The sequence below is a fragment of the Plecotus auritus genome (assembly GCF_963455305.1).
Source record: "Plecotus auritus genome assembly, chromosome: 5".
Lineage (NCBI taxonomy): Eukaryota > Metazoa > Chordata > Mammalia > Chiroptera > Vespertilionidae > Plecotus > Plecotus auritus.
The window spans coordinates 60,753,839-60,766,067 of record NC_137776.1 but is presented as its reverse complement, the minus strand read 5'-3'; the positions used below and the strand labels follow the sequence as shown (position 1 = coordinate 60,766,067).

Here is a 12,229-nt window from a genome sequence, read left to right as displayed (position 1 = left end):
CACAGGCGTACTGACCACTAGGGGCCAGCTCCTGCATTGAGCATCTGCCCCCTGGTGGTCAGTGCGAGTCATAGCGACCGGTCGTTCCACCACTGGGTCAATTTGCATATTAGAGTTTTATTATACAGGTAAATGTACAGTTAACTTACCTCTGGTGAACTTTTCAGAATCTTCACACTTCTTTCCCTTTGGGGATACTCTAAACCCAATCTTTTCAATCTCGTTGAACAGAGTTAAGTGAAAAAAGCCAACAATGGACTCTCCTCAAGCATATGGTGAGATGGGTAAGACTGCTTTCCACTCGCATATGGCCACATACTAAATAAAATGCTTTCACATCCTCCCTCCCATTTCTACTCACAATCATCTTGTTAGGAAGGTGGATTAGTCATTTTTTGACCAAGAAAAAAAAAAATCACAGCCAAAAAAAGAAACAAACAAAATTCAAATTATCTGATAACCAAATTCAAGCTGGAAATATCCTCATAGAACCCCTCAAGTTCATTACTGGACTTGAAAAGCAAATTCGGTTTATGATGATTTTCTATTGTTCCCATAAGAAAATGTTTTACATTATCTAGATCTTTTTTATACACTGAATATAATTCACTTCTTGACTTGAAAACATTTTATTTCATTTATACAAATAACTACTAAATACAAAAAGTAGATTAAAACAAAATAGTTATTTTTTTTTCTGGCAGAGTTTAAATGCACATAATGGATAATTCCGAAGAAAATGCATTTTCCCCACAGCGTTCAGGACTAAAATTCTACTGAAATCTTTGCTTCTAAATCAGTAATATATTCAGTGGTGTCACATGGGTAATGGCTAAATACGTTCTGCATATGAACTGAAAAAAAGTTACAGTCTACACACATACAAATGTGAAGCACTTAAAATGTGAATTTAACTGAGGATAAAAGAAAATGTCCATTTCAGAGTATAGTGTTAAAAACATTTCGGTAATAAAATCATAAGACCACATAAAAATAAGCTTTAACATATGCACAGAGCAGTTTTGTAAAAACTGCTATGTGCACAAGTAATAAATAATTTGCAAAGTTGTGTATAAACAATTCCTAATGTTCAGCATCATTGTAAACATCAGCACATGTGTAAAATGCAGCAAAGTCTGACATTACATTTTGTTTTGCCAAATTGAATTCCTATTATCCAAAGACAGACCAATGGAGTATGCAGCCAATGTTTTGGCAAGTTGGGTCTTTAAAATTAAGAGTAACAGTGCAAGTAAGGAATGCAAAGAATTCCTAGTGCAATAAAGAAGAGAAGCACAGGCAATATTGCTGATTAAAAATTCACCACCTCCTTGAGTTTCCCGTGGGGAGTGTCTAGCAGACTTGTGAAAGGTATGCAAAGCCACTGTCTTAATGCCCAGATCTCTCTTAGGATTTCTCTGTGTTCCTCCAGTTCCCTACCTTTGCAACAGTGTCTGTCCAACATCAGTCTCTGCGGTGTGAACAGTTGTGAAATGCCCAGTTCACAGTCATTGAGCGAGGTTAGGGTGGTTTTGGTGTCTCCCCAACACATGGCTGGGTGAGATGTCTGCCTTGTTGAAGCAGCCATCTGGGGAGGGAGACAGATGGATTCTGTCTGACAACCAGTCAGGCCAGCATTAGGTCCCAGCTGGACAATGACGACGACGTCAAATCTTCCTTCTTGACACCATGAAAATGTCAACAGTCAGTTTTCAATTTGTCTAGGGAATTATCAATTTTGGTCAAAGTCTTTTTGATACGCAGAGCTGTGAGTCTTGCGGACGGATTTTGATACCAGCATTCTTTCATCAGCTTGGCCAGAGAAGTTAATGTCTGCAGAGAGAAGGAGCAAACACCACAGTGAAAGGTGGTTTTTTTGGGGACGGAGAAGCTGGGCAGATGTGTTAGCTGTATTGCAGAGCTCTAGGTCTCGTGAAGTTAAAGTGGTGTCATTGCCATCTTTCTTAAACCAATAATCGAGGCCTTGGCCACTAATAAAGAAGCCACTCTTGGGTTTCATGGCATCTGTCCTTTGAACACCTAGACTACCCAATGACTTTATCAAGTCAATTACATAGGTCAGGCTAAATCCCTTGATGGTTTTATGGGTGCTACAAATGGCAATACTAACCCAGAGTTAAAACTGAAATGTGCAGAAAGGGTGATTTCTCAATGTCTTAGATTTGCTACTAAAGAGCAGAAATAAGGACTTTCAGCATTGAACAACTTATGTTTGCAATTTCTGATATGCAGAGATGAAAAAGCAAAACAGTTAAAAGCATCACTCAGTGTCTTGGTTTACACATGAAACTCCAGTCCTAGTACCAGTGGTATAGTAATGAGACTCCTAATTTCTGAAGCTAATCAGTAATAGAAATTTTTGTGAATACTGTCAGTTGTTAGCAAGATCTATCAGCTATGGCTCTTTCAAGAAAGAGACAATTTTCTGTACCTACCTAACTAGATCTAAGGCCTTCTGCATAAAATAGGGAGAGAAAGCAATAGGTAATTGAGGCAGATCACTTAAGAACCATACCAGATGAAACACAAGAGCAAGCAAACAGCTGAGGACAGCTGTAAAACTAAGAAAGTGGTTCTTACCGGGTCTGAGAACCATCTGTTGGGTATGTTTGGCCTCTGTTGATCCACACAGACCACCTTCCTCATATCTTCAAAACTTGGGTCATTGGGAACCACATCATAGAATGGTGGCTTGTAATCTTCCACAATACCTGCACACATGGACAAGAATTGTGTTGGCTTAGCAAGAGAGTAGAGGTTTCCTAAGGGTTTTTATTGATGGTGTCACATTATAATGTGACAGGAAAAGTACTGATCATCCTCCTCATCACCTTTCTCACACTTCAAGGTGATTCTGAAAGCTATAGGTAGGTCTTAAAATAAGTGGAAAACAAGTCAATAAATAGATGTCCTGCAGAGAAACTGGAGGAAAAATAATTTTTACAAGAAACTGTGACTACTTCTCATGTAATTACAATTAACAGAATGCTCCGAGAGTGTATAAAAACAGCTCTGTAAGATCCAAGACAAAAATTCCTTTGGTGATCAAAAAAAAGACACGACATCTTTTGACATGAATCTAGTAGTTTCAGACCATAATAGAAATAAAAAGTTATCCACAAACTAGAGCTACAGGCAAATAATCCAAGAACATTATCAAAATACACCTTTTTAGTATGATTAGGAAAAAAAGTCCTTGCTATAAAATAATTCCTCCTATTGAGAGGACACAGGTAATTAATACAAATTATAAATTTCCTTATTCATTCATTGTACGTGGACTGAGTACATGCTAACTGCCAAATATAGCTCACTGATGGCTCAATTATTTACTCTCAGATTGGAGCACAAAATGTAGAGAAGGGTAGTCATTTGAGAAAAACAAGAATAACTGAAAAGGATAAACTCTTCCCTTATTCGCAAATATGAAAGTGGTTAATTTCAGCAAAATTACACCAACTGCTTATTTTTCAGAATAAAGAGTAATTCCACAAATAGAAAAATTTTTTACTTTATCATTTGGGGATAGGGGATCCAAGACAATTGCATAGGAAGACCCCAAATTCACCTCATCCAAGGGACACACCAAACATATACCTACATTTAGAGCAATTCCTCCTAAAGAACAACAACTGAGGGCTGATTAAACAGCTTCTGCACAACAAACGAGAGAGGAACCACAAAGAGTAGGAGAGACGGAGACGTGGTCACCGTGGGAACGCTACCAGCGAGGTGATCTGCAGTAGGAAGAGATGTCACTGAGGGGCCAACATGGCAGATTCACCTGCTCTGGGCACAGCAATAAAGCAGCGATTAAAAAGGTACCTTATCATTTGCAACAACATGGATGGACCTACAGGGTATTGTGCTAAATAAATAAGCCAGATAGAGAAAGACAAATACCATATGATTTCAATTATAAGTGGACTCCAGAAGACAAAACAGAAAGACTCAGAGATACAGAGAACAATCTGATGGTACCAGAGGAAAGGTAGGTGGGTGGATGGGTGAAAAAGGTGAAGGGGCAAAGAGGTACAAACTTCCAGTTATAAAATAAACGAGTCACAGGGTTATAGCAATGTGCAGCACAGGGAATACAGACAGTAATATCATCACTTTGTACAGTGACAGATGGTTACTAGACAGATCGTGGTGGACAAGTAGTAATGTATATAAATGTATCTATCACTAAGTTGTGCACCTGATACTAATACAATATTGTATGTCAACTATTTGTTTAATTTTAAAAACTTCATTTGGAATTAGAAGACTGATTCTTCCCCTTATACAAATAAAAGGAAGAAAATCCTTCTATCATCAAAGGTTTCAACCATGAGGACAGTGGATTGCTTGATTTTCTGCCCTTTTCCCTTCCTCTATGTAACTTTCTTCTATTCCTACATACTGAACAGGTTGTTGGGGGAGACAGGAAGAGGCTGTGAAGAAAGTTATGATTGAGTTTTTCTAGTTCCTACAAGCCACCTGAATAGCTTCAATTCCCTTTTCATATATCAAAGAAATTAAACTACTTAAGAGAATCCATTCTTATAAATCCCATATGAATACAAATTGTTTACATGAAATATTAGATACGATAAAGAGCCTCTGTTAAAGAAATACTAGATTTTTGCCTTAAACTTCACAAATCCAACTGAGTTTATTTGAAAAACGGAATGTATTCTAATTATGTAAAAATAAATTTCTAGTTGATACTATTTTCTAATTAACTTTTCCACACTGCATAACTGCACTGTAAAATTTCAGTCCATGGATTAAAAACCTTTCCTGGTAAATCACAAAGAGCTCATATTAGGCATAAACCCCTGCTTGGAGAAGAGGACTGGAACCAGCTCACCTCTAAGGCCCTACCTACTTCTCTTGTAAGGATCCCAGGAAGCATTCAAACAAAAATAGTTGAATTCTTTTCATTACTCACAGACACCCCATAAAATACCCCTGTAGATGGGCCTGCAAGATAATTTATAACTTTTCAAGGACCACGTTAATTTATAGGAAACGTAAGAGATATACCCTTGCCCATCTCTCAATTTTTCTAAAAGAGAAAATATTTAATAACCTGGTTTAATTCTTTTTAAAAATCTAGCATAACAGCCAGCTATTTGGGTTAATTTGCCTGACTAGTTTGGAAAGGGTTATGTGATTGCGAACAGTAACACCAGTTGGATTTTCCTACTATTTAAATGCAAAAGAAAAAAGCATGGCAAGATTTTTAAAAGTGATACCTAACAATGAATTTTACTTTATAAAGCTGAGATTTCCCCTTATGTTTATATTTACCATATTTTAACTTTATTAAAAGCCCCCATGTTTTAACAAAAGAAATCAAGTTTAAAAAGAAAGACCATCTAATTGATTATGCCTGGGACTTAGTCCCGCCTCTTTCTTCAAATATCGGTCAATTGTTGATTGTTTCCATCTGACACTGGTCATGCTTCTCTGGAATAAAATACACCTGGGATTAAACTCTGGCCGCCATGTGAAACTCCCTCTGGTGAAGGAAAGCAATTATTTCAAGCACTATAAAGTACATTCTGTACCTACTAAGTGTGGAACACCACGTTAAATAGCGAGGGTGATAAAAGTGTAAGACATGCTCTTGGTTTTCAGGGAACTCAATGTCTAGTGAGGAGGAGGACAAGCCCTACTCTTTGTGGTGTTGTTTTTTAAAGTCTGAATTTTTTTTCACTTCACTACTTACTTTATATCTTAAGAGGCAAAGATAGATTAGAAACCATCACTATATTTTTACTTGTTGGTTCCTAACTACTCATACCATTCTGATCCATTAAACTGTGTGCACCAGAGGTTTTGTTTGGCCCTAGGGCAGTGGTCGGCAAACTGTGGCTCGCGAGCCACATGCGGTTCTTTGGCCCCTTGAGTGTGGCTCTTCCACAAAATACCACGGCCTGGGCGAGTCTATTTTGAAGAAGTGGCATTAGAAGAAGTTTAAGTTTAAAAAATTTGGCTCTCAAAAGAAATTTCCATCGTTGTACTGTTGATATTTGGCTCTGTTGACTAATGAGTTTGCTGACCACTGCCCTAGGGATACAAAAATGAAAAAGATGCGATGTGGGTGATGAGTAGCAGGAAAAGAAAAAAGGGAGATGAGAAAATAAATAAATCAAACTAGCATTAGAGGTAGGGGCAGGGAGAAGGGGCAGGGACATGGTACTCAGAGAAGAAAACACCTGTGTGGTTTATTAAGAACCAGATAATTGGGTGTCACCGAAGTATAAGTAACCTTTCCAGAAGCTAGGGCATGGGCAGACATAATAATGAGTTTTCACAAAAGGATGAGGAAGAGAAAACACCAAGGAAAAGGGGCACTCCAGGTGTGGGGGTCAGGGGGAGTGGGGCAAAGATAAGGAGTTACAAACGACACTCATCCTCAGAGCCGGAGAGATGGAAAGAAGTCTCTGTGGCTGAAATCGGGTGCACATGGGTAGTGAAGAGAACAGGCCAAGCTCCACCGGTGTGGCTCAGTGATTGAGCATCCACCCACGAACCAGGAGGTCACGGTTCAATTCCTGGTTAGGGCACATGCCAGGGTTGCCGGCTGGATCGCTAGCGTGCAGGAGGCAGCTGATCAGTGATTCTCATCACTGATGTTTGTATCTCTCTCTACCTCTCTTTTCCTCTCCCTGAAATCAATAAAAACATTTTTAAAATCATGCTTATAAAATAAAAAGAGAATGAGAGAGAACAGGTCAAGGCCAGACTGTGAAATGATTTGTGTTGTTAAGATAGGAAGTCAGGTACAACTGTTCCTTGTTTCTGCCAGAAAGTGACAAACAATCTGGTAGCCAGGCAAAAAAAAAAAAAGTGAACTTGATGTCCTTTAAAGACACCACCCCATGAACAAACTGCCAAATTGTGAGCCAGCATGAATTCTGGAAAAGTGACTAAAAATACAAAGCACCTCAAGTGCCAAATGTGTGGTACAAACAACAAAAAGACACAGGAATGCAGAGAAGAGGAGCTCTTATGTGGGGGTCAAGGAAGGGGGAGCTGAGCCAAGACTTGCTTTCCCATCTCAAGCTGTTGGTGTGACTCAAAGGGCCACATGAAAGAAATCAGAGGCATTATTCATTACCTACTCCCCCACAACCTTTGGCTTGTGCATCTCAATTATACAATCATTTGTTCCTGGGCGTATGTCTAATGGAAAGTTTTCTCTTTTCTGGGGCAAATATATCTTTACCAACCAATATCCCTACTATTAATTTGCTGCTTGGCTCTGGGTAAACCCTTACTGCCATGACTCAGTTCCAACACTTCTAAAGTACAAATCTCGAAGCTGATGTTCAGATAAACAAGAAAGTCCATAGTACTTCAAAAAGCACAACATGCCAGAGAGGTCTTTCCAAAATGCTAGTATCCAGAAACAAGGCTTTCCTGGTGACCCTCCCCAAGGCTGGAGACCCTCCCCAGGGCCCCCATCTCCTACCCCCTTGACAGCTGCATCGGGACCTACAGGTCTCTTCTGCTTCAAGTCCTCCCCTCCACTATATGCCTCTGCCCCCAGGAATGTATCTTTAGGAGAAAACTAAGGGGAAAGCTCATTGTGTCCCTCCTCTACGTGTATGCCATCAGTGTTGCCCAGGGGAAGGTTGGTGCTCATTGCCCAGTAACAACCATTCCACACCACTGCCTTCCTTCATGTACCTGGGCATCAGCCACAGGAATTACTTACACTTGCATCAATAGGACACCTTTATGACTCCCCACAGCTCTTCCTTTTGCCTGGGATACCAATCGTCATCATTGTCTGATGTTATTTCTCATTTCCACCTGCACATGCTCCCAAGCTGGTCCACCTGAGTAGGTCCTACTACTCATCTCATTTGTGACTCAGTTCATGCTTCTGTCTTCAGAGACCCTCCCACTTTGCTGCCAATACTCCAGGCCTCTGGCCAAGTTCAGTGTCCACCCTGCACTAGGTCATCTCCTTGTGTACCTCAACCACAGTGGCTTATACTATTAATTTATAATAATGTGTTCAACTAAAATGTGTGTACCTTTAAACTGGATATTTCTTGTTTTTTTTTCTTTTTATTGCTCAACTGCTTCCCAGAGCGTAACACTCTACCAAGCATATTATAGACACTAAAAAGATATTAGTTAAATGAATATTGATTATATGTCCACTATCCAAACCCTTGAGGCTAGATATGCTTTCAGAATTTGGAGCTTTTTACATTTTACAATGGTAGTAAGAGGTACACACTATCTTTATGTGATACCCTAGCAGAGTCAGAGGAATACCCCACTGCCAAACACATTCCTGCAGTGAAATATATGAAGAGTCACACTAAATGAAATAAAGGCTACAGATGGACACATGTCAATTCAGGTCAAGTCTGACTCCTATATGAGTTCATCTCATGTGTTCTGCCAAATCCTATCTAATAAAAGAGTAATATGCAAATTAACCATCACTCTGCTACACCCACAAGCCACACCCACCAGCCAATCAGGAGTGAGTATGCAAATTAACCCAACCAAGATGGCTGCAGCCATGGAGCAAGCAGGAGGCTTGGGTTTCCCTAGCAATGGAGAAAGCCAAGCTTTCCGCACACCCTGGCTGGCCTAGGCCTCCACTCAAGGCTACAAAGTTTCAATTATAGAAGATAAATAAATCCTAACAAAAATGGCTGCGGCCACGGAGCAAGCAGGAGGCTTGGCTCCACACAAGGCTACTAAGTTTCAATTATAGAAGATAAATAAATCCCAGATACCAGGGCCTCCACTTGGGTCACCGGGGGGGCGTAGCCGGCCTGCAAACCACCACAGGCCCCTCGCCCAGGCTGCCCCACGCCCCAAGGGAACCCCAACCCTGATCTGGGACACCCTTCAGGGCAAACCAGCTGGCCCCCACCCGTGCACCAGGCCTCTATCCTACCTAATAAATGAGTAATATGCAAATTGACCATCACTCCAACACACAAGATAGCTGCCCCCATGTGGACACAAGATGGCCACCACAAGATGGCCAGCAGGGAAGGGCAGTTGGGAGGGACCAGGCCTGCAAGGGAGGGAAGTTGGGGGCGACCGGGCCTGCAGGGAAGGGCAGTTGGGGGGGACCCAGGCCTGCAGGGGAGAGCAGTTGGGAGGGACCAGGCCTGCAGAGGAGGGCAGTTATGGGTGACCAGGCCTGCAGGGGAGGGCAGTTAGGGGCAAACAGGCTGGCAGGGGAGCAGTTAGACATCAATCAGGCTGGCCGGGGAGTGGTTAGGGGGTGATCAGGCTGGCAGACAGAAGCAGTTAGGGGCAATCAGGAAGGCAGGCAGGCGAGCAGTTGGGAGCCAGCAGTCCTGGATTGTGAGAGGGATGTCCGACTGCCTGTTTAGGCCCGATCCTAAACGAATGAATATTGATTATATGTTCATTTGTTCCTGGGCGTATGTCTAATGGAAAGTTTTCTCTTTTTTGGGGCAAATATATCTTTACCAACCAATATCTCTTGAGGGGTCCCAGATTGGAGAGGGTGCAGGCTGGGCTGAGGGACACACCCCCCCACTCCTGTATACGAATTTCGTGCACCGGGCCTCTAGTAAGTTATAAAAAGTTTTGGGGTTTCAAAGCTTTGAGGATTTCTAAATTGCCAAACATAAGCTTATTAATAAGTATTTTCTAGTCCCCACCCATACAGTTTAGCCAAGCAAAATTTTTTTCTATGATACACAAATATTTTTTGACTCATTGTAACAATGGATTCCATCACAAAATAAAGCCAGTAACAGTGCAATAAGAGTGTGTCCACACAGCCCCACTGTGGGCACTGAGAGAAACAAATGTAGTATCAGAAGGATTAGCTCAAGGAAAGGTGGGGAAAGGGCAACTGAGCTCTGCCAGCACACGTGTGACCTCCGTCACTCACTTGTTCCCAGTGGAACAGTAATGATGCCCGCGGAGCACTTACCATATGCCAGACACGCACTGGGTGCTTTACATGGGTTATCTCATTTAATCATGAGAACTCATTAAAGTGGATACTATTGTTATCAATATTTTTTGGATGATGAAACTTATGTTAGTTATCAAATCAGAGAGTATGATTTCAGAGCCAGTTAATGACTGCATTTCTCTGCCTCTGGTGGGCCCGGGAGAATCTGCATAATGGTACAGAGGGTGCCCCCTCAGAGGTGTCCATGTGCGGGCTTTGGCCCTGAGGGGAAACACAGCAAGGAGAGACAGAAACACACCACAGTGTGTGTGGCAACCAAACACGAGAAAGGAACAGATAGGCCCTGTTTTGTAAAAGTGTGTGCCTGTACCTAGGCACACTGCCTTTTCAAAAATCCCACTGTACATTCTGATGGGAACCCTAGCACTGGATTTCCTCTGGGTCCTTTGAAGAATCACTGGGTTATTGATAATAGTGAGGTGCATCTGTCACAGAAAAGACAAATTTATATGTCATTTAAATCACAATGAAACTTTGTGTGAAAACATACAGTAGACTGTGTGCTAAGGAGATGCTGTAGGCCAGTGGTTGGCAAACTCATTAGTCAACAGGGCCAAATATCAACAGTACAACGATTGAAATTTCTTTTGAGAGCGAATTTTTTTAAACTTAAACTTCTTCTAACGCCACTTCTTCAAAATAGACTAGCCCAGGCCATGGTATTTTGTGGAAGAGCCACACTCAAGGGGCCAAAGAGCCGCATGTGGCTCGCGAGCCGCAGTTTGCCGACCACTGCTGTAGGCAAAGGTGTGCTGGACAGTAAAGATGATTGTAATTAGATTTTAAATCCATGAGCAGGCGACTGCAGTATCAGAGCAACAGAACTATGGAGTTTCTGTATACAAGGTCTGCCACGAAGGCTGAAGCTCCAGAGGAAGGACTCCTAAACTCAAGAGGGCACATGCCGAGGGACGCTTGGAAGACGTTTCTGATCAGACCACAGCTAAAAGGCACTAATCCAGTTACAACGTCCCCATGTATCTACTGAATCCCTACATAAAGTCCTTTCCTCACACTGCACTGAACTCAGGCAACCAGAAACAAATGTATCTGCAGGACTATAAACAGGGGAAAAGAAGAATACCGCCAGAGATGTAGCAAAAATCTAAAAAGGAAAGCTAAGACTAAGACTCTGAAGGGAGAAATAAAACCCCTTAGAAGCTTGAGAGGGAACGCAAGTTTCACCTAAAATATCAGGACAAGGCACGGACATGCTGCTGGAACAGGGTCCGATGGCATCCTGGGGCAGTCTACAATTTCCTGGCCTGGGGAAACTGATTTACTGTATTCCATTTTAACACGAGATCTCAAGAGTACAGTCCCTGATCCAGCAGCATCGGCATACCCTGGGGCCCTGTTCGAAAGGGAAATTCTCCGACCGAGCCTAGACCCGCTAAGTCAGGAACGCTGGAGTGGGCCAGTCCTCTGTGTTTCTAGGTGATTCTGATGTACACTCCAGTTTAAGAACCACTGATCCAAGCAAACCCTGCCTTAAATTCATATAAAATATTCACACGGTAAAGGTGAGAAAACTGTTTTCCTGCCTACCAATTCCAAATTCAGTGTCAAACTAAACACGAAAAGTAAAATCCAAACAATACTATTGAGCAATTTGCAGATGTGAGATGGACTGAACTCTCATTTCCTGTACAGAAACAGCATGAGGTTTATTAGGTGTAGCAAATAAATGTAAAATCCCAATAAAATTACAAAATGCAATGTAGTTTTATATTCATGGTCCACTTGAGGATCACAGTGCTCCAGGAGCACTATCTGGTCATCAGTTTTTACAACAGACTCAGGAGCTCAAAGGACACATAATTATAATGACCTTCTGAAGATAAGATATTCATATATTTAAATGAGGTGTATTTTATATGCAATAATTTTGAAAATATATACTTTTAATGACAGTTCCTAAAGCTAGTAAGAAAGCAAAATACGTACATCACACCCTGGGGTGAGTGGGATATTGTGAATTAGTACAACTCTTATGGAAAGCAATTTGGCAATATATAAAAACATCCATAGTCTTTAACCTATTAAGGCTACTTTTTTTCAGATTAAGTATTAATTCCCCAAATGAAAAGTTATATGAACAGTCTACTACAGGCCCCAAATGGAGGAGACAGGATGCCTAACAATATGAAAATGGTTCAAAAAATATCATGTGACCATTTAAAATAAAAACAGGCTATTTAACAACATTAAAACACACAT

General features: G+C 41.3%; 1 protein-coding gene across 3 annotated transcripts in view; it reads right to left on the bottom strand.

The window, feature by feature from the left end:
- Nucleotides 1-608: 608 nt before the first annotated feature.
- ACVR1 (activin A receptor type 1) overlaps nucleotides 609-12,229 on the bottom strand; it is a 131,860-nt gene continuing 120,239 nt past the window's right edge. For all 3 annotated transcript variants that reach the window (XM_080671270.1, XM_080671269.1, XM_080671271.1), the window contains 2 exons: nucleotides 2,602-2,732; nucleotides 609-1,833 (listed from right to left, as the gene is read on the bottom strand). In XM_080671270.1, the coding sequence (XP_080527396.1) occupies nucleotides 1,699-1,833; nucleotides 2,602-2,732 (266 nt within the window). In that variant the 3' untranslated portion in view covers nucleotides 609-1,698. The remainder of the gene's footprint in view (nucleotides 1,834-2,601; nucleotides 2,733-12,229) is intronic.